At 49.4% G+C, this 22,110-nt stretch overlaps 1 protein-coding gene across 1 annotated transcript in view; it reads left to right on the top strand.

Moving 5' to 3' along the window:
- Ssp3 (SCAPER domain-containing protein short spindle 3) overlaps positions 1 to 21,732 on the top strand; it is a 186,089-nt gene extending 164,357 nt beyond the window's left edge. The window contains exon 28 of the mRNA XM_077700064.1: positions 20,005 to 21,732. Coding sequence (XP_077556190.1) covers positions 20,005 to 20,108 — 104 coding nt within the window. The 3' untranslated portion in view covers positions 20,109 to 21,732. The remainder of the gene's footprint in view (positions 1 to 20,004) is intronic.
- Positions 21,733 to 22,110: the final 378 nt, after the last annotated feature.

Genomic DNA, 22,110 nt, shown 5'->3' on the forward strand with positions numbered 1-22,110 from the left:
GTTAGTAAATTATGGTGGTGGGTGGGGATGTTTATTGACGGGTGGACCTAGCCTTGCAAGGTATGCCGGCAATTGCTCACCCGATCAGCACCTTTTACCGCTATGCGCGGGAATTCACCATGATTCGCTGAGGCTTGTGACCCTTAAAAATTGCAGCATCAAACGAAAGATGTCCCTCCTCTTGATACAATGGGCTTCCGGGAAAATTAAATCGTTCAAAGAGGCATGCGGAGCGGCTTTCCTTCACAGTTCTTTAAACAAAGTAAATTATGAATTGAGCAAGCCCAGCAACAAACAAAGCTAGCCGCCTTGACATCAACCCCGAATCTGGTTTGGGGTTCGATAACGCGGCCCTGAGGCTCGCCGGAAAATACGTTGCTGTTCTAGCCGATATCACGAACTTGGTGATATCACGAACTAGTCTCACTAGTCTCTGTGATGGTTTTTTCCGGTTTTTTTTCCGGTTTTTTTTTTAAGTTGGGCTAGCTTTACTTACTATACGTGGCTCTTATTGCCTACTATTATTAAACACCGGCATTCGAACTAGTAATTGACCGAGGTTTAATTTTCATTTCATTTATTCAACTCTCAATGCCGTTCAGGCGTTACAGAGAGGAGTAGCTCATCAAGGGAAAAAACAGCAATAGCACACAGTGGGGCGGTTAAACCAATAGCGATCATCATTGGCTAGAGCCACTAGATCAGGTTTCAGAGTATCGGCACTCTTTTCTGTCATTGTTTTAAGTCGCCGACGTCGGCCATTGGTCGAACCGCGTCACGTGACACTTGTTTACCCCGGGAAGACCTATGGGCGCTGTCATTTTGGTGCCTCTGTGTTGCCGCGCGCGCGCTCTTCGGTAAGTCGTGGTTTTCGGAGCGCAGTGCGGCTGTATGGCACGTTGAAAGTGAGTTTTCAATGCCCCAGGCAGAGTAGCGATGCCGTGCTACTCTGTACTGGGCTGTTTCAACCGGCGGGAAGGTGGAAAACGCTTGCATCGCTTCCCCCTGAGAAAGAACTACAGTGTCCTAGCGTAACCTATAGCCACTTAGAAAGCGTAGCTTAATTAGTGGCTCTAGCGTAACCGAGCCTGACCCTATCGCACCGGTGCGCTGTCTTTAAATCTTCGAAAAGTAAACGCAGCTGTCATGGTTGCCAAGCGGCGTTCGTACCATTTCCGCCCGTCAATGTCAGCCGCGATAGGGAGCATGAAGCTGGCCACCCTGGCGTCAGACACCAAAATGGCTGCCGCCGTGCGTCAGTGCCGTTACTCTTAAGCGTAGCTTATCTAGTGGCTCTAACAGGGGCGGGTTCCTCTGGGAGGAGCTGCCGTTCTCGGGCGAACGCCCCTTGGTTTTCCAGCCGACTCAAGAGAACCACAGCTCTGCGGTTTCAGCAGATTTCCCACTGGGTGTAACTGGGTTTAACTTTTTACGGCCAACCGCCCTCTGCAAATTCACACTTGGCGCTGCATATTCCACACCAACCTACATGTTCCGCAGGACATGTCAATAACGCTTCCGACTCCTCGTATTATTTTTTTTTCGACGGTTGTAATTGCGCCAGGTGTTTCAAACTTGTCCTGCAGATCAGTGAATATATCTTCCACATTCCCTGCAAATGTAAATTATCTGACACATTTGGTTCTTTGTGGACAGCGCATTGCACGGGCTTCGTACAACTACCCGAACTTTGGCGGGAAAGTTCATTTGGTCATTTTCTTCCTAAAGCGCAGTTAACCCACAACTTTGAAACGTTGGTCGGACGTCATCCGCGGCATCATCTTATTGCTTCCCCATTTAAACTCTGCGTCGCATTTAGTCCTCCCAGCATAGCAGAAATGAACGCCCATAACGCCATAAATGAACGCCCATAACGCATCGGAATGGTTGCACTAGTACTGCAATAAAGGTTACAATAGCATCACCCACAACGTTTCCCACTTCACTGCAAATTTAAACTGTATCCGGGTTTATTTCTTTCAGTACAGTGAACAAACATTCAATGTACTTCGTATAACGCTTCTAAAGAGGCGACAACGCGGCTTTTGTCACTTTCCCCCCACAAGAGCGTAAATAGCCTACAAATCTGATATTTTAGCCGGACATAATTGCTGGCGTTCTCTCTTATACGTTCCAAATTTAAAACCCTTCGGTGGTTAGTTCTTCGAGGATGTGGTCTTTAAAAAATGAGTGTTAAACGCTTTGAAGCCTCGCGTTCGTATTCTTTGCAAGGCTTGCTTGCGTCCCCCGCTGCTGTCGTATTCTGTGGCGGTGAAGCTCAAGAACTGCTGCGGATGTAACTTGTGAGGCTTGTTCAGGACCATTAATAGAGCTATAATGCCCCCGCACTCTTCGCGTTCCTCCTGGAGGCTTGCATACCCGCACTATGAGTGTATGTGCGGGAAAGCACCCTCTACAGGCGCAGACTTTGCCTGGAAGGTTGGGCGACGGGCGACGGTGCGACGGAGTGGGGGTGCCCGTGCCTCTTTGTTGCGAAAAAGGCGGCAGGCTTGCATTCTGCTTTCTATTCTATGCTCTTTATATCTTTCTTTTGCTGCCAAGCGCTTAGGTGGCATGCTGTTGTTAAAGTAACGCAGTAGAAACTCGCGCGTAAAAATTGTCAGCGCGTAACCTTTGTTTCCTGCCGCTTATCTCGGCACATGCACGCTGTAACAGGATCGTTGCTTCATATCCGCGAATTGTCATGAGAGGCATCACAAGCCCCATACTGCTGCGCATGCGCACTGCGCCACACCATGCTCCCAACTGCCTCGCTGTCATATGACAGGACGTGATGCGGCGTGGGGCGACGTGTGCGATGGTCATTCGTGTAGCCCATTATATAGCCCATGTATATACCCGAGTAATGCATTCTGTGACGGGATACAGAGGGACAGATGGACAGAACTCGGGGGGGGGGGAGGGGGGGGAATGCTTACGCCTTCGGAGTATTCTCGTTAGTCATAGATTTATACAATCTAGTTGGTTGACCCTTTAAAGTGAAAAAGGTAATGACAAGTTCAAACAGAGCATGCACGCCAGTTGGCTTCACTTGCCGTAGCTTCTTTAGCTCGTCAGTGACTGCAGCTAGCTCTACGGCTGTGCACTGAGCAAGCAGTTCCGAGAAATACTTGGATGTGGCTGCTACGCTGCTTCCCTCGCTATTGCGCAGAAGCCAAACACAGATTTTGTTTTTGGAAGCGCCTGAGCCGGCTAATTTGTAAAATGTTGTATATTTTTTCGTTGAGGTAAGGCGTTCTTGGCGCCCTTAAGAGTACCACTTACCACGAAGCAATGCGTTTACGTGCAAAAGCGCACTGCCTACGTTACTCACTGAACTGACTACAACGTAGAAAGTAATAATGTCGTTAGGACTTTCTTGAATTTTGGGTAATATCGAATTCAAGGTGGCCAGGAAGAAAACATTTCAGTTACTAGCTTTGCAGTTGAATATTGATTGATTGATTGATTGATTGATTGATTGATTGATTGATTGATTGATTGATTGATTGATTGATTGATTGATTGATTGATTGATTGATTGATTGATTGATTGTAGAGTTTAACGCGCCGACGCAACGCAGGCGATGAGACACGCCGTAGTGGAGGTCTCGGGATTAATTTTGACCACGTGGGGATCTTTAACGTGCGCCGAAATCTCGTACACACGGGCGTTTTTTTCTTTTTTTTCCTCCATCAGAAAAGCCTCCGCGAACGGGAATCAAACCCGCGTCCTCATGCTCAGCAGCACAACGCCTTAGCCACTGAGCCACCGCAGCGGGTTTTTCATTTGAATAATAGCAGGGTATTTTTAGAGGGAACTTTAAAGCTGCCGATTTTGTGAGCTACCATAGCTTTATCAGCGCTCTGCAAATGTTGTGTACTAGTGCGCTGAATGCTGTTAAATTTAGTAGAATTCACATCGGAAGCCATGCCGTATGCTGAGCCAGCATTTTATATCTCAGTTATACAAATGAAAGACCTTATGACCCAACTTCGTTCAAGCATGTACGCAGTTGATTGCTTGCACAAGTATATATTTTTCTCAAAGGATCTGCAATCTCGAGATTGCCATATACGGACAAAGAATTCTGGCTAAAAATGGTATGTTTGCACCACATCTGAGCATGCTAGGAAGGGCCTGGGTGCCTTTATTCGGCAGAAAATCCTAACATTGTATGTGTGTGCGTGCGAGAGGGGGGGGGGGGGGGGTGCACGGGTGCGTGTTTGCGCGTGTGTGGGGGTTCTTCCGCACACAAAAGATTTTTTTTTAAATGTCATTTCGGTGTAGATTTAGATTCTCCTAGTAAAGCTTGGTCGGTACCATATTCCTAAGCTTCACCAAACCGCCACCAACGTACTAGGAGAAGTCCATCATCATCCTCATACCTACCACCGCTTTTTGTAGCAGCGTGGAGGGGAGGGGAAGGGGTGTAGACAGAGGTGAGATGCCTGCGGAAAGTACACATATAACGCATCATAAAAAATGACTCGGTGCAACGGTTTGCTTGCATCGACTTGAACGTGACAAGTTGGCACAGTTGTTATCCCTACTCTGGATGAGAAAAAGGGTGACCTTGATTGCGGAAAGATTTCCCGGGAACTCGTCCGGTCAGTTATGAGCTCGCAGTAATCTTCTTTGTATATGCCTTATACGCCGGAAAAGGTGCCCAGGCTATTTGAATGCTGCCTTATTGTTTTGGTAGCCTTTCCATAGAGCTTCGCGCCAGTGCGAGATGCCACCATTTATCCTGCGACAGCGCTTTAATTGTCGGTTACCTGTATGGCGCTTCTTTTATAGCGAGGGGTGCATTTATCGGTTCTCGGCATATTCCGTTTGCAAACGTGGTGTGCATGAGGATGCCTCTTTTATTAGTTGTTGCGTCTGACACATTTCTTTGGCTTCCTTTCTCGGTTTTTGTGTCAGATGTCTCCCACATTCTTGCGCTTTTGGTCTGATGCCGCCATGAAGTTTTCATTCTTTTTTTTTTTCTTTTGCGCGCTGCACGTCTTGAAATATTTCTTTTATCGACAGCGATAACCGTACACCGTCCTGTAGGGCGGCTAGAAGAAGAAAAAAAAATTACGTGAACCGTCATCGAGCTCTCTCCTTCTCTCTCTCTCTCCTTTATTCGGCAGTGACATCGCGTTGTTCCCTTTCTCGCCCGACGAACTTCGATCGGTTTCCTTCTCCCTGAACCGACGATGTTTTCCATTGGCTGCACGGCGCACCGCCTTCGTCGCCTGGCAACAGCCAATCGAATTGCCGCCCATCTCTGCGTCCGTTCGTTTCAAGCTTTCGTTGTGGTCTCTTTTCTCCGCTACTTTTTCTCCCTCTCCCTTTTCTGTATCTTATTATTTCTCGTAATTTTACCCACTTTTCGGCGTATCTCTGTCTTCATTTTTGTTCCCGTTGTCGCTTATGGTTTCGTAGTCGAGACATTTCTTTCCTTCCCCACCGCTTTTTTGTCGACGTATTCTCGGTGGTACAGTCGTTGGTGCGCGGCTATTTTTACCTTTCTCTTGTCTGTTTTTTTTTTCTTTTTATTATTACCGCGTGATGTCTGCCGCCTTTTCTTCGGTTTCCTCGCCGTAGGGATGCGAGAAAAAAAACACATCATAAGAACTTTGGTTCTTGCTAGCGAACTTATCTCTTCGACGTATGTGTATTTATAAATACGCTCTTCCTTGTCATCTGGTGGTCGTTTTTTGAGGGTCCTTTTGAATTTTTTTCTCTCTCTCCCTTTCTCTTTTCTCGCTCCCTCCGCGCCCGTGTGGGAAGGATGCGGGAAGCGGGGGAGCTACCGTCGCCATCCCTCTTTTACTCTCTCCGACGCGTTTGCATTGTGAATACCTTCTCCTTTAGAGCGGAATGGAGAGACATCAAGTGGCTGCTTTCGCAGCACGCGTACACGGCCATGCATATATTCAGCGAGCAAACTCTGCCTCTGGGTTCCCGTCAGGCATGCACGCCTCGCATGGAGCGCCTCGCGTCAGCGTTTGGAAAGAGGATGCAGGGGGAAAAAAACGAAAAAAAATGTAGCGGCATGTGTGCGGATACAAAATTCGACCAAGTTGGGAAAAGTTGGCCCGCCCGGGCTCTGCGCCTGGCCTTACACGGCTGACCCCCTCCCCTGTCCCTACCCCTCGAACCGGAGAGATCCGACCTAACGTCTCGTCCCTCCGGAGCTTTCTTGGCTGAGTTTGGTGACTGGCCGAAGAAACTGCGCCTAAAGGAGAACGAGACGTTGGAGAACGAGATGAGCGGCTGGCCTTGCGCGATGAATGCGCAAGCTGAAAAGTTTAGGGTCTGTTTCGTGAAAACGCGAAAGGGGAGATCCGAATGGAGAAGGCGACGTTTTGACGACGGGGCGACCTGCGGGAGGCTGTACTGTGACGGAATACCGAACGATGGAGTACAATGCGGATGCCCGGGTAATAGAAGGACGCCGCAGTATATAGGGGGAAGCCATGAACTGCGGCTTATTAGGAGCTGCATTACGATAACTGGGGTAAAGAGCGCGAGAGGAGGGCGAGAGTGCCTGAGGAATGCCTTACCGGGATTTGGTCTAGACGCAGCAAAACGAATGCAGCATAGCAGAGGCGCTGCTCCACGAGGTAATTTGGCGACACTTTTGTCCGCTACTTCAGGAATCCCGGGAACGAACGCCAGCGCTTGCTGCGATAGGTCACCGACATGAAATTTGTGTACGCAGCAGCAAATTGTCAGCGATGTAGGCCATCGCACCTTTTGAGACGCTACTGGTCTCGCATTCTCGAGTATGTATGAATTCCCGTCCCGCAGAGTGCATGGGAAGCACGGCAATGTGGGAAGCCAAGCCTGACTTCGCACCTTGGTGTGTCTTGTATCAAACGTACAGAATTGCGTTCGTGTGTGTGTTTGTGTGTGCGGGGGGGGGGGGGGGGAGGGGTAATTCTTATTAGAGGATGCGTGAGACTGAGTAAAAAAGCTACGTGCGTGCATTGTCTTTTGCGTAAGTACAATCTTACGTATTTTCGGACGTGCGTTCTATGGTATGGGCGTCTATGGAGCCCCTTTTTTAAGTATTACAACCAACCTATCCCCTGTGTGTCCGCCACGCATCTGTTACGTGAACGGAAATCGTGTCTTGAGGCGCAATGCTTTGCAAACAAGGGCTGGGCCATGGGGATGAGGAAATATTATTTTCACAATCTAAGCCGCGTCCCGTACACTTACGTCACCAACGGTACATAGCCATGTTACGTGTGAGTGACAAACGTAGGTATGAACATGCATGTATGCACGAACGTTGAGCAGATGCTTATGGTTGTGTGTGTGTGTGTGTGTGTGTGTGTGTGTGTGTGTGTGTGTGTGTGTGTGTGTGTGTGTGTGTGTGTGTGTGTGTGTGTGTGTGTGTGTGTGTGTGTGTGTGTGTGTGTGTGTGTGTGTGTGTGTGTGTGTGTGTGTGTGTGTGTGTGTGTGAGAGAGAGAGAGAGAGAGAGAGAGAGGGTGAGTCAGTGAGAGAGAGAGAGAGAGAGAGAGAGAGAGAGAGAGAGAGAGAGAGAGAGAGAGAGATCACAGTCAGTAAAGCCTCATTATAACGAAGTACTTGGTACGGAAACTACCTTCGTTATAACTTGTAAGTGATTCTTTGTTAACAGCAGTGGGTATTTGCTCTCCCTGCACCGCAGTTTGGACCGTAAACAACGTCGAATAAAACGATTTAGTTATAACAATAGTTTACTGCATAATAATGCGCCTGTCGCAACGTTTCTTGTTAGCCATTCATTCGCGAAAGGAGTCCACACCAAAACTTCACACTCGATTGCAGCTAGCTTACAGAGCTCTCGTGCCGACACGAATCCTTTAGACGTTACACTGTGTAGGTACGTTTTGTTCTTTAGCCATTCTTTCGCAAAAGGACTCTATGCTAAATTTTCACACTCGTATACCCAGCTAGTTTCCAGAGGTCTCCTGCCGACACGAATCCTTTAGACTTTGCGTTGTGTAGGTACGACCCGCAAGATCTTACCCTTCACTGTGGCCGTACTCACAACGTAGATGTAGCTTGGTCACGTAAAAGCCCAATCTGAACATATAACTTTCGCATGTCGTAGAGCTACACTTCTATAATACAGGCGTTCCCTTCTACGCCATTCCTGTGGGCAGGTGAATTTTTAAACAGGTAATAATTGACTTCTGCGTCGTGACATTCTGCAGTTGTCTCCTGTTGACGAATGTGACGTCTCGAAAGATCGTTCCATTTATAGCTCTGCCTGCTGTATTGGATGAAAGCTCAAATGTGGTGCTGTTCTATGGTCCCTCACACTGAAAAATGTTTCCCGTATCTTTATAGTGTATCCAAAGGACGCTGGTTTGGTTTAGTTTAATGCAGCTTAGAGAAATTATTTATCGTCGCTGTTTATGATGGCAGCAGTACCTGAATATTAATGTTTTATACTTTTCTATCCTTTATTTCGTACGTAAACGCCTTTTGCTGGGGAATTTAATTGTAATTGGCGAGGTGCAGTCCGTCTCCTGACACGAAGAGAACTCAGCGTGCTATTGCGCATCCTTCGAGTCTCAGAGTTCAATTTCTGGGCCAAAAAAAATCATACAAACGCCGTGATTTATACGCGGCTTCTTTCTTTTTCCTTTTCGAGGGCTGCGCAAGGATTGAATTCTATTTATTCCACCCGTAGATCTTTGTTTTATGTGCGAATTTCGTTAAGAAGTACCTGCTGGAGAGGCAAGATACTGCGGCCAAAACGGTAGTATGACTTGACCGTTTACAACAATGTTTAAAGTGTTGGCTGCTCATTGAAATCGTTGCATACATGACGACAACTTAGCCATGAACTGCGAATTCCCGGTTGCACTCTGGCGAGGCTAAATGTTTGTTTTCTGTCTAGTCCCGGCACGTTACACAATGCACTGCATCTTGTTCGTGCGGTAATTATGCCTCTCCTGCTTGGCCCGTAGTTCTTAGCTCGTGGTATGCGGTTTCACGTAAACACCTCACTAAATTATCAATTTCATTTCTACTTGTGTGAACGATATATAGTTGCGCCTTACATTGGCTCCTATTTGGAGCTTCTCTCATCAGGTATATTCACTCTGTGTAATAGCAGCGTAGCAGTATCTTTTTTTTTTTTTTTTTTTTTGTGCGCAGATAAACGTGGGAACCTAATGAGCCATCGCAAAAACTAATCACTAGCATCAGATAACCCTCCCAGTTTTATTGCTGGCGGTCAGTTACTCGTTCTGTGTGAACCCGACCATAGCCATCTGAAAACCCCTCTATTCTACCATGTCACGCGGGAAGACTAAGGGATGCACGTTTGCTGTTGACATGCATGTAGCGGTTTTGTTTTTTTCCCTCATTTGCTGGCCTAATTTGTTCTGCCGGCGGTCTCGGGACCTGCGTGGTTTGGTGACCGGCGAGCCGGAAACTTTGGCGGCATATATTCCCCACCGGCCGCTTTCTTTGTACCTCTATCCGCCTTCGCTCTCTGCGTCAACCTCGAATCATGCACGCAGCCCGCCCTGCTGGCCTCTTTCCATTTTTTTTTTTTTTCGTCTTCCCCCGCTGCCTTCCGGTTTGGTTTCAGCTATCCCACTTCCGGTTCATCCCGATACTTCCGATCGCGGCCCCCTTCATCTTTTCTTCCTTCCGCCCGTTCACTCTCCGCCTGTTTCCCCCAACTTTGCGGTTCCATTGCGCTTTCTCTATGTTTCTCTCGCTTAGGCTTCGTTCCGCCTGCTTTCCTTCGCGCGTGACTGGTAGCGTCTCTTCCCCCTCACCCCCATTCCCCACTTTTATTCGTACGTACGCCCGTTCTCAGGCTTTGGGTTACTCGGCATTGTTGTACGCGAGCGGAATACACGCCAAGCATGTGCGGCAAGTGGCCTGCTTTAGCTGGGTGCCCTGGCGTCAGTGATCGCTGTTCAATGAACGGCTTTAATGCGCCGGTTCGATAGTTGGGATGTCAGATTCTCCAGCGTCCATTTTTCCGAGTGGGGAAAAATCCCGTAAGCTAAGCGAAGCAAGGCTCACAGGCTGCTGTGGTAGGGTAAATGTATTCGGCGTGCCGGTGGCGCCCATATTTGTTTTCTGGGGTGCCGACATTTGTTCCCCCAGTGCGAAAATATGTCTGCATTACTCTGGAGACAGCGTACAGCCGTGTACCTACCAGTGATTTCCCTACACCCCCCCTAGGGGGTGTGTAGACCCCCCCTAGTTTTTCAGGACACCCCCCCTTGAATCCCCAAATTTCACTCTTGTCAGTACTTGTATGGACCTTTTCCTCCCGCACATAAACACACATATAATTTACTTTCTTCATTGATTCGATGCCGTTCTTTGTTTACAACAGTAATATTTGCAGAAGCTCTTTCAGCATGTACATTTAAAATGGGCAATTTGGCGAGGCGAAGCGCTACGGAAGCTAATCCTGGCGTTTTAACAAATCGGGAGCGTACAATCGGTGCCTGATTTATAAGTGCTGCATAATTCGTGTACTACCTAAACATTGTTTCAAGAACTCAAATTTCGTCACTGGCCCTGGTAAAAAGTTCGAAAATGTCCTTATACGTTGAAAAATGGCGAAAATTAAAAAAAAAACTGAATACGGACCTTTCACGGTAAAAAATCAATTTCTCTAAATTAGTTTTTTTCTGAGATTGAATAGAAAGCACCGCCTCTCAGGTGTATATATATATATATATATATAGAAAACGAAAAACGTACGTCACGGGGATGAGCGTTTGGTTAACAGACGTCTATTATTTAACTAGTGGGATAAAAAAAACAGCTTTTCTAGTTTATGAACCCCCCCCCTTCCCCCCCCCTCCCCAGAGCCATTGAGACACCCCCCCTTGATTCGATGCCTGGGGAAACCCCTGGTACCTACACATCGCAGTTTCGACTTATTTGTGGCCTAAGTGTTGTTAAAAAAACGCACTTCTGACGCTGGGCGAGTGGGATGTGAAGAACGCCGAGAAAACCGGAGTTGAAGCGCGCCAGTTATCTAGCTTACCGAGCTGGAATCTAGCGCACCTCTTTCAGAGGGGAGGGAATTCAAGAGTTCTTGTGGGCACCTTGCAAAAGGGTTGCCAACAAGTCTCGGTAACTTCCGAACTAATTTAGACAGGTCCGCTCTGCTACCCCTCTGTACGACTTGTGACGTTCTGGCTTGCAGTAATGTCAATGGCAGGTTGTCCTAACTCACTTATCTATGGTTGAAATACGCGGCTGTAAAAACAAAAGGAAGTCTCATGTTAGTGGCAGTTTAGGGAGAGATGAATCGAGAAAGTTCATTTTTAGCTGCGTCTGAAAAGCTACGACCGCCGTTACTGCTTGATTGTAATAAACAAAATTTCAGTGCTATTCCACTATGTGAAGGTGGATGACCTAGCGGTGCTGTTTGTAAGGTAATGGTGGGCTACAAACCCCAGCTGAAACCGCGCCGTCGTCCCGGGGAAGCGTTAAGCGGGATTGTAGCCACGCCGACGTCTTGCGTACTTCGCTTCGCGGTGTTCGGGGTGCCGACGGGCATCGCGGTTACGGTTGGCGCTGCGGCCCGATCGTTGTCGGTAGCCTCCTTCCGCAGCGTTCGTGCCCATCGCCGCCCGCTTTTTTTTTTTTTCTTCTTTGAGTAGGCTTCACTGTGCAACCCAACGTGGGAAAGCCAGCTTACAAAGACCAGACTTACTGCGATTTTGAAGTCGACTTCACTTCTAAACACGAATGCATCCTTGGGAAGACATGTTTTCAGAAGTCAATATGAAGCGCTGGAGGTGAACGAGTGCCCGAAGGAAGCGGGATGTGCTGAAGTGCGGAGGAGGTTCTAGGCAAGACAGCGCAAAAAAAGACAAGGACAGAGAGAGATGCATGACTGAGAAAGAACTAAATTTTCTACGCATGCGCAGATAAACCTTAGGTTGGACGGCTGTATATATTGTCTCGGTTTCAAAATAAAATCAGTTGGTAGTTCAGCGCAGTCCCTGTCTTCTATCTCCCTCCGTCCTTGTTTTCTTTTTTTTTTTTTTTTTGCGCTGTTTTGCCTAGATAATGTACCAACACGCACAGTTTTCCACGTTAATCAGGAGGGAACCGTCTTTTCTCGGTCTACGCACGCAGAAAAAAAAAAGACAGGGGAGTTAGTGCAAAGCAGCCCCGCTGTAAAATTTAAGCTCTGAAGATTCGGGTAGGAACTCCTATCGGGAGGCTGTGTGCAGTTGAATCACCAATACACCAGAAGGCATGTCTCAATCCAAATGGACCTGGGTAGCGTCTGCCAGCAGCTTTAAGAGGACTCCAGTAAATAACGTTAAGCAAGGCAAGGCGGCAGAAAAATAACTGGGCGTCAGAGCAAGCGGTACGTTTCGTGTCTCATTGATTCGCTTGCTGTCACATGCGCTCTTCAGTTCATCGCGTTTTGTGCAGTATAGCTCCGTGGCTCGTCCCGGTTGGTACCGCCCTCGACATTTCCTTTTCTAGCTCACGCGTCCTTCACGCTGCGTGACCCTTTGTTCTGGTCCACTGTGTGCGTTTCTCACCCGTTATCTTGCTGGTCACCGATCAGCGGTCACGTGATTACATCCAACTTTCTCATTTCTAGTCACTCGCTTCTCTTTTCACTTAAATTACCCGCTGTCGCGTCAAACTAAGATGTGCAGAATAGTGGTGCTGCCTAGCGTCACTAAATAAGCTACGCTTAAGAGTACCGCCACTTCGTGCACCCGGAAGTGTCTGGGGGCCATTTTGTTTTCTGTCTTGCAACGTTGCCATCTCTCCGAACGAAACCGCCGCCGGTTGTGACGGGCAGAGTGCGACCTTCTGCTCTAGCGTCAGCGCTGCAAAAAGAGAGAGAGAGGGAAGAGGTGCCCAGAAACAAAAAGGCTACGCCCATATGTAAACAATTATCACGTGGTGCCGACCGACCAATGAAAATCCTGGCGGCACATAACAATGAGATAAAAGAGTGCCGATACTCTAAAAGCCTCTAGTGCTGCCTTGAGAGAGAGAGAGAGAGAGAGAGAGAGAGAGAGAGAGAGAGAGAGAGAGAGAGAGAGAGAGAGAGAGAGAGAGAGAGAGAGAGAGAGAGAGAGAGAGCACGTACTTTTTACAGGACATCTATTCCGAGGCATCGCTAGCTGGACATCACCTCCGTTGTCTCGTTTCGTTTGGAATGACAGTAAACGACTACAGAATACCGACGGCAGTAGGAGTACGTCTTTAGGGAGCAAGGGATTGACTGTAGTTGACCCAATGGCAGCCTTCCCGTACGCCTTTTCGTTAGTCGCCCGCATTGATGGGCCCGCAGAGGCGGATTGCGTCCAGCACTAGCGCAGCAGAGATAGAATTCTCCTTGCCTAATCTGCCGTGAGAGGCCTCGCCGGGGCCGGGCTCTGGGAAGGGCGTCTCGTGGCGCTCTTGTCGCGGATTAGGCAGCCGAGCGTGCATGCGCGCGTGCCCGAGCCGCGTGTGCAGGCGCAGCGCACTCGAAGACCACCCCGAGAGGAAGGGGCCTGCGCCAGGAAAAGAGCAGCTACTTAGCGCACTGGGCTGTTCGGGACGAGTGGGGTTCGGTTTGCGCCGGGGCGGTGGCGTAACCGTTGCCCCTTGGTTAAGGCGGCGGCGTGAGGTGCGAAGGTGGTGACGGTGGAGGGAAGGGGGCGAAAGCGCCGCTAATGGGCCGCTTTTCACTGCGACCCCCTGGAAGGTGACGTCACCTCCATGAGTGCTTTCCGGAGCGTGGAGAGTGCCTTGAGAGGCCGCCGAGGCCGCGTTGGTTCCGCTCCGTAGCTGGGCTCCCCGGGGCTGCCGCGTTGCGCGACCTGGCCCCGTTCTGCTGCACGATGACCAGTGCGCTGCTGCCTCGCATGAAGCTCAGGGTGCACCCCGAGCCTCCGTTCCGGCTTCACATGCGTAGCAGTTGTTCTGTTCGTTTTTAAGTGGCTCTTAATCTTTCGCGCTCGTTAAGCGAGCCAGTGGGTGCTAGAAGTGACTCGCGGTTAGAACGAATTCTGTTCTCATCAGCAATTCTTGAGTGGTTGTCGAGAGTAACGGGTACGTGTTAGGGATGCAAATCTATCGGTGCTGTCGATACTAGGCTCACAGTCCAACTATTTATTACGCGAAAATATCGGGAATGCAAGGAATCGAAATTAATGATAAACAAATGGGCAGAAAAACACTCCTTCAAGGTCGGAAATGAAACTCAGGAAAGAGCGCCCCCATCGCCCTGCTTGTTAGTGCTGGGCCAAATTACGAGCAAAAAAAGAAAGAAATAAACGTTTAATTGGCATGGCTGGGCTAAATTCTCAAGCGATGTCTAATATTTAGCAGGATAGGGTACCTCTGCCACTAAACGGACTAACGCACCCATTACGCAATTCGCGGAGGACGTATGGGGTAGCAACTTCACGTTTTACTAAGCACTTTGAAAAGAAACTTAGGTCGTCCCAAGGAGCCATGAAAGAGTGATAGGGCTAGTAGCACTTAATGACTAGAACACGGCATCGTGGATTCGAATGCAAACTCGGGCCGAAGGCATCCTAGTGCGAATTAAGCGAGAATGTGTGTTGACCAGGTCCTGCGATGTGGATGGCGGACTACAGATGAGCCATCCGACTGGTGGAATGACTGGTGGAAAGTGTAACAGGGATAGTCTCGACGGAGGGTTGAGATCATGAAATTCGAAGGCAAGGAAATGGTCTCTGAAAACTCGCGATTGGAGCGCTTAGAAGTCACTGGGAGAGGCCCTCCTCCTGCAGCGGATGCAAGTGGGATGGTGACGGCGCCGACGACCAAACAATGATCGGGTCCGGATTGGGCTCCGTGAACTAAGCCTAACCAGTGGGTTTCTATCGTGTTCAGCACTATGATAGGAGGGCTGAAGGCAACAATAGGGTAAGCAGATCACATCCCGACGACATGCTCCCGAAACAGACAACAAAGATAGCAACGCAAGAAAAAGATTGAGAACATGACTGGCTGAATTGCAGACGTGTAGAGGTAATTGTTCAAAGTTCTCACGCCTTGTGACCTGGGGTGGAAGTGCTGCGTCATTTGTGCCACGCTGCGCCAATCAGATTTACCTGCTCCATCCTTCTCCAAAAGGGAGTATTGCGCCGAAACTGCTCCAGAGCGGCGCCGCAAGATGTGAGGCAACTGTAAGGTGATGCTCAATGCCGGTAGCCGGGAGCAGTAGGGACTCTTCCATTCAGCTGTTATTCACGACGTGGCGCGCTCCGGGGAACTCCCTGAAGGACTAACGCCCGGAGTCACTCGTCGGAATTTCCCGGAAGTGGCGGCGCGGTTTCACGGGACTTGGAGGTGACCTTGGGAGGTGACCTTGGCGGATAAAGCGCCAACTTTGCCCCGAAATGCAGCTTCACCGCACCGCGCGCTGCGCCGTGGTGCATGCGTCGTCACCAGCCGTCATTGCAATCTTTCCGCTGAATGGGAAAAGCGAAAAGTTAGATAGTTTTGTTGTTCAGTCGGACCCTCGCCATATTATCGCGAGTGCACGTGCCATTCCAATGGTTAGATGTCACCGTGCCGTTTCAGACAGGATGGGGTAACAGGCGAAACCCTCGCTCTAGCGACAGGGGAGATCCTGTTAGGTGATCTGCAAGTAATCAGCTCCTTAGGTTTGTCGTTCCCAACGCCGCCTGTTTCTTCTGTTCTGAGAGGGGGGGGGGGGGGGGGGGGGGGGCGTCCCCCGCCCCTCCTCCCGTTTTCCCTCCGGTAAGCCCGCTGTTTACGCTCGGAAAAACAAGTTCATAAACACTGGTACGTTCGTTATTTGCATAAACACGACTCAGATCACAGTATATTTTTGCTCACATAGAAGCATGTATAAATACATGGTCAATAGTACGAATAATACGAATTCTTCCTCTCTTGGCTTTTTTTTTTTTTTTTGTCCATAGTCTCGTTAGGTATAGAATGAAGATAAACCTTCTATCTTAGGACCAAGACAGACCATTCCGCCTAGCTCTGGTCTTCTCTTTGTTGTTTCTTATGGCTATCATCATGTTATTTTTCACCTGTCTGAAGTGAGCATCGCTTTTTTCTAGTTTTTTCTTGGTAATTGCTCTAGCTGTCAGCTGTGGTGCTCTAATTCTGGGAACGTATGTTCTAATTTGTCGAAAAAGTGGTCTGCTCAGTATTGATCGAATGTTGAGTAAAATTAATTCGAATTTGTTGTGTGTGTGCGTGCGTGCGCGCGCGCGCCATAAATGAAAAAGGGCAAAATGTGCTCCCAAACAGACCTCCACTGCTCCGAAATTCGCCTTTCGGTGCTCCAAAGCTGCTCCAGAACTACCTTCTTACGGCTCCAAAGCTGCTCCAAAACAGCATTGTTTCTTCTCCCAGGACTGCTCCGAAAGGCTTAAATCCGCTTCCACCTCTGCTTGTGGTTGTGACCGCAAGTTCTGGAAGTCTGTTTTGAAGCTCTATTTATTGGAGCGTAAAGCTTTCTTTTTGTTCCGCACTTGCATGCCCCAATCGTGTCGTTTAGCTACGTTGTCTCCCTGCGTCTATTTTCATTTGCTCTTCACTTTTTGCTTTTTGCATTCAGACTTGGTGAAAGGGGAAAAAATATGAGCTAGAGGACTGCATCGGCTACGATAAAAAAACTTTCTCTGTCGTCGCGTGCGCGTTAAAGGGACACTGAAGTGAATTTGTCAAGCTCCCGTTTTTGCTTGCACTGCGTAGACTGGCTCAAATTAGCACACTTTTCATCGTTTATACGGTTGACAAATCGGTAATTATTTTACAAAGCGCGAAAGAAGAAAAACTACCATGCGCGGTTTGCGGCGGCCGCACCAACTAAGGCTGTGACGTTGAGAGGAGGGGCGCCGTGATTGGACGATCCTCAAGGTTAGCAATCACACAAGTTTCGGTTTCGGTTTCGGTTCTGTAAAACATAACCAATGGCTTTGTTGGATGGGCATTCTCAATATCTCAGTAATCATCGTACCGTGCTTCTGCCATGTTGTCGGCTGTAAAATGCACAAGATAAGCCTCCCAGGACGGCTTGTAGTCGTAGCATTCACTAGCCGAGACCTACGCAGTGCATGAACGCCCTCCGCGTACCCGCAGACGCCCAAATGTCATGCGCTTTTCCCCCATATTTGGAGCTTGCCTCCCTCATGCCTGTATCGTAAAAAGCGTGTTCGCACCAGGCCAAGGGTCTGTTCATTCTGGCCTGTGCCCACTGCCTGCAAGCAGTCGGTGCTTATGGCAACAGCACGCCAACGAGAACTCGCTAGCGCGCCAGTGCCAGCCTGCGCGCGTTTTGTGAACTAGTTCGTGTAGCCATGAACGTTGCGGCCCCAAAAAAGGTGAACTCAATATAGAAAACATCGGCGGAAAACAAAAAAGCTAACTTAAAAAAAAAAAAAAAGCACGTACCCGCGGGGATTCGAACTAGTCACTCGCAAAACATTCGCCGTGTATACCTAGCGCCTCAGACCGCTAGGCCACGGAGCAGGACGCAAATGCTTTGCTAATATAGGGTATATATTGTACAACCGGTTTACACTTTTATTTAGTTTTGGCATTTCAAGCCGCTTAGGTGACTATTTGTTGTACTGCGATCGTGCAGTAAGCGTCGCCCGAGTTTCCACAGTAGCTCACGTCTAGCAATTGCATTTCGTAGACGGAAAAGCGTTCGCAGATGCGTAGTCGTGCTGCTGACCGCTGTGCTTGTTCGCCCAGCGCAAAAACGTGCTTCCCGCGCCCTAGTTTTACGCTGTACGGTAAAAATATCAGTTGATTTTATTTGCTTAGTACCTATATTGACTTCGCTGACTCTTGTCCCGCCTTCAAGAGTCCTTATATTTTCCTACTGGCGTACCAGTCAGCGAAGCGTCGCATGTGCAGCGCTTGTGTGAAGCGACCTTGACTTGGAGCTAGATACAGTGTACAAACAAACCAAGTAAAGAAAGGCACATTCTTCCATTCACAAACGTGTCCTGGCTTCGTTTCAACTAAGCGAACGAATTGCGACCAAGCAATTTTTTTTACCCTCCTTGATTGCGACGACCCGCCGGCGGCCGGCGGACGAAACGCTGGGCCGACTGGCTCTGTCGGCCGGGGAGCCGTGCAGTAGCGCAGCCGTGGCGCAGCCAATTGCCAGCTCATCCCCTCCTGACGTCACACGAAAACGCCACAGAAAATGGGCGAGCGTAAAGAGAGGAGGACAGCGTTTTCGAATTAGTTTTTCTACTAAATAAAATCGCGTAAACGCGCCTAGAGTGGTCGAAACATGGCCTGGGGACTCCGGACTACAATTTGCGCAAGTAATCCCGCAATGTTTACATATCACTTCAGTGTCCCTTTAACCCAGCTCCAGCATTGCTTCCATCTACGGCACCGCGAAACGCATTGCCTTGCTGTCAGTATCCGCAGTACCGCCGTGTTTCTGGCGCGTCAAAAAAGTGGTGTGTTGGTGACCTGTGGATGCCGTCACTGTTGCTGCCTCGCATAGTTCCTGCGACCCGTTTACGTGTCGCAGCAGCATCGACAACTGAACTTAACAACTCTTGACGTGGTTGAAAAAAAAAATGCAAGTGCTCTCCCGATGACCCTGTCCGGGATACAGGCCTTCCCTTTTGCGTCCCGTCCTCGTTCCGAGCATTCCGGCCGCGTCATCGAAGAGCGGGCCCATTTAACTGGCATGTGTGTCGTGGGAATGCGCCGGCTACTCCCCTTAGCGTGTTGCGGGGTCTGTGATGGGTCGCCGCCGCGTTGCCAGTGACGGATTGAAGGCGGCGGGCAGCTCTCCCTTGTCTCTCCCCTTTCCCCTGCTAAGCGTGGGGAGAGGCTGGGGGCGAGAGTGCAGCATGCGGCAGCCGCCTAATGCACTTTGGCTTTCCGCCTCCGCACGCGTCCCAGCGGAGTTATGAATCTAATTAGGGCGCGCCCGCCTGCTTGCACGCGGGCCCCAAGAACACGCACACTCTGCTGCTCCGCGGCGCCCTCCGGCTTAGCGCCGCCGCTACCTCCGGTTTTTTAACGCCGCCTTTCATCCGGCCGCTGCCATTAGGCGCCGCCGCGCTCTCCTCGGGTCCCGCTTTTGCCCGCTGTGCCGCGTTGTCCTAGTCGTCCTCCTCCTGGTCGCCGCGCTTTATCCCCGCTCCCTCCTCCTCCTCCCCTGATCTTGCGGCCGGACGCTGCGCGCTGGCGTGTGCGCGCCGCGTGCCCCCGTGAGTTATCTGCCTCCGCGCGCGGCACTCGGCTGTTTTTCCCGGCCGTCCGCGATGGAGAGGGCGTTCTTTTGCCGCGCGGAAGCAGATGGTGGTGGTGGTGGTGGTGGCCTTCCCCCTGGACGGCCGTTTCTCCTCCGGACACGATCACTCGGTTCTGGGTGGAGGCGCCATAAGGTGGACTGGCCGGATCCGTAGCTGCGAAGCCTAAAATCGGCTTGTTTTCCTGCGTTCTTGTCGTATAATTTATGGTGTAGAGTCCAGAATCGTGCCTAGCGCTAATAGAATGTTTTGCGCCTTTGGTGGCTTCGTTCGGTTTGGTTGCTTTCACACGTGGTACACCACCAGCGCCATAGAGATAAAGAAGTGCCACAACGGCGGTACTGGATACACCAGTTATTAGGAGCTAGCTTGCCAGCATCATCGTCGAGACTAAATTCGTTCCTCGACGTGCGCAGGCCAGGTATTTTACCCTCTAAAAATTTCTCAGAATCTCTGTTAGCCCCCGTGTCGATATGTTCATAGTTACCGAAGCAGGCCGCCACGGAGAGCTGCACCCGTTAGGTCGAAAGCTGGCACTGAAAGACAACTTAGTTTTGTCTCGTTGCTGCTGCTGTTCCTGTTAAACTGCGTTGTGCTTAGTTAGTTCCTTTCTGGGAAGCGCACTAAGCGCCTTCGCTTTTTCATTTCCTGACAACTTGACCCTTAAGTTACGTGTGTTCGGTGCCGTAAATACGCTGGTTGATTATTTCTCCATGATTGAATGCTTCCGCCTCTTTCTCTTTTTTTAATTTCAGCCGACAGCGATGATTGGTGGTCCCTGGAGTCCCGCTTCCCGAAGAACAAGTGGACGGCAGCCAAGGCGTTTTTCTCCGACTCCGAAGTCGTGGAAGACGCTTAGCCGGGCCGCGAGAAGAGAAATACTGAAGCCAGCTTGGCGCTGACGTCAGTCTTCTTACGCTGATGGCTTGCGGTTGCGCAAATCAAGGCCAGAAAGGACGTCCAAAGCCGGCTGATACGCGGGCGTGCCAGCCGATTCATCCCATGTAACAGAGTCTGTGATGCGGTATCGGGCCAAAAAATGGGGATCTGCTGCGTGAATTTCGTTTAAGGCTTGAAAGATAGGGCTGTGCGCAACGGTTGCTGAATTATGAGAGGAAGCCCGACGCATAGCTCTGTTTTTTAAGCTTCGGAGTTTTCCCTTTGTTTTTCTTCCTAGTTTTTTTTTTCTAAATTACAGTATATGCCTTATTTCTTTCTCGGTTTCACAGCATCCATTAGCGGATGAGCCGGATCAACTCCGTAGGAGGAGCCGTTCCAGTAACTGGCTAGCGTTGACAGCTAGGCTGGTATGTTGTGCTAAGTGTCCTGCCCTTAATGGGCTGTCGTGATGGTAGCTGTTAGTTTTTTGCTTGTCTTTTTTTTTTTTTCACCTACTGTTAGTACGCGTAACATCCACTTGAAAGTGGGAACTTTGTTGTTAGGATCATTACTTTTTTCTTTGGATTCGTTATTCTACTTAGGTAGGTTCAGCGAAGGCAATTCACTGTTTGGAGGCATTCTCGCTGACCCAAGAGGACCGTTATTTATTTCGTTATTTATCTATTTTTATATTTCATACCCGAAAACACCTCCAAGAATTTCCTGCAGCTGGCCCGGCTCTTGGGCCCTTTTGTAACTTCCCTGGTATCTGGTTGAGAGAAAAAAAAATTGCTACAAGCGTGTTCTTTGTCACTCGGGCGGTATGGGTGGCCCCAACTCTTACAGCAACGTGACGCTGCGACCTGGTGGACTTACCTACACGTTGAACAACGTGTCTGCCTGCACGGTCTTCCAGCGACAATATCAGCTTCTCAAGCAGCCTTCGCGTTAGCCAACTCGACGTAGTTGAACTGTCGAGTTCCGTTATATCTCTATACCTACTATATATTTACGGTGGATCCAGTTTTAGCGCACTGGTGTTGTCGTCCAGTGCTACACCAGTGTTCAAAGAGTGCGCTTTGGTGTGGAGCTGGTGCTGTGCCATCTCGCTGCTGCTTCCTCCTTCCTGTCCCGATAGGCCTTAACCCCCCTCTCCCTCCTTTTTTCTTTCTGTTGTAACCGGTAACCGCCTCCACTTACACTTTTCATGTTTTCCGAGCTTCTTCCTCCCATGTTTTTTTTTTTTTTTTTTGCTACATCTCTTCTAATTCCACTTTCTCTGACGACTAAAGCGGCGCATGTTTCCCGAAAACCAATATTCATCCAATCCCCCCCCCCCCCCCCTTTTGTCCACACCGATCTCCCTGCCATGCGTGCCTGTGCGTTGGTCTTTGCGTAAGGTCAGACGTCGTGCGAAGAAGCCGAACGCTTTGCCGTAGTTTCACAGCGCATCGCCTTTGCTCCCCAACGTCTATATCAGGTCGCACCGGTGCGTGATAGCATTTAATTCCTTCTCCTCCACCCGCTGTATACAGTCACTTTTGCTGATTTATTGGTTCAAGAAGCACGTGCGTCGTTCCTAAATAAAAAGCAGTGTTCTGGCATCGTCGTCGTCATTGACTTTGTTATGCACTTTTAAACACAGCGCCGGCATTCCGCGTGTTCATTTAACTACTGTCAGTTTACCTGGAGTGATTATCTCTACACCCTAAAGAAGCTCGTCTCCGATATTTAGGAATTCGGGAACTGTGAAGGTTCCTGCTGCTGGATTGGGTTGAGGGAATTCAGATGCTTCCGTTGTGGACTCGCCCCAAATTATCTAAAACCTACTAGAATAGTCGTTTTAATCTGAACACTTTGATTTTCTACTTTGCGCTGATATTTAGCGCTCTTATCCGAGTTTTTTTGTTAACAAAGCTAAGGTGACGACAAAGTACTACTCGGAATCAAAAGTTTGGTTAGGCGTACCCGTGAGATTGTTG

This window comes from Haemaphysalis longicornis, unplaced genomic scaffold (assembly GCF_048455015.1).
Source record: "Haemaphysalis longicornis isolate Haplotype H1 unplaced genomic scaffold, Haemaphysalis longicornis Haplotype H1 scaffold_2, whole genome shotgun sequence".
In the NCBI taxonomy this organism is placed as follows: Eukaryota; Metazoa; Arthropoda; class Arachnida; order Ixodida; family Ixodidae; genus Haemaphysalis; species Haemaphysalis longicornis.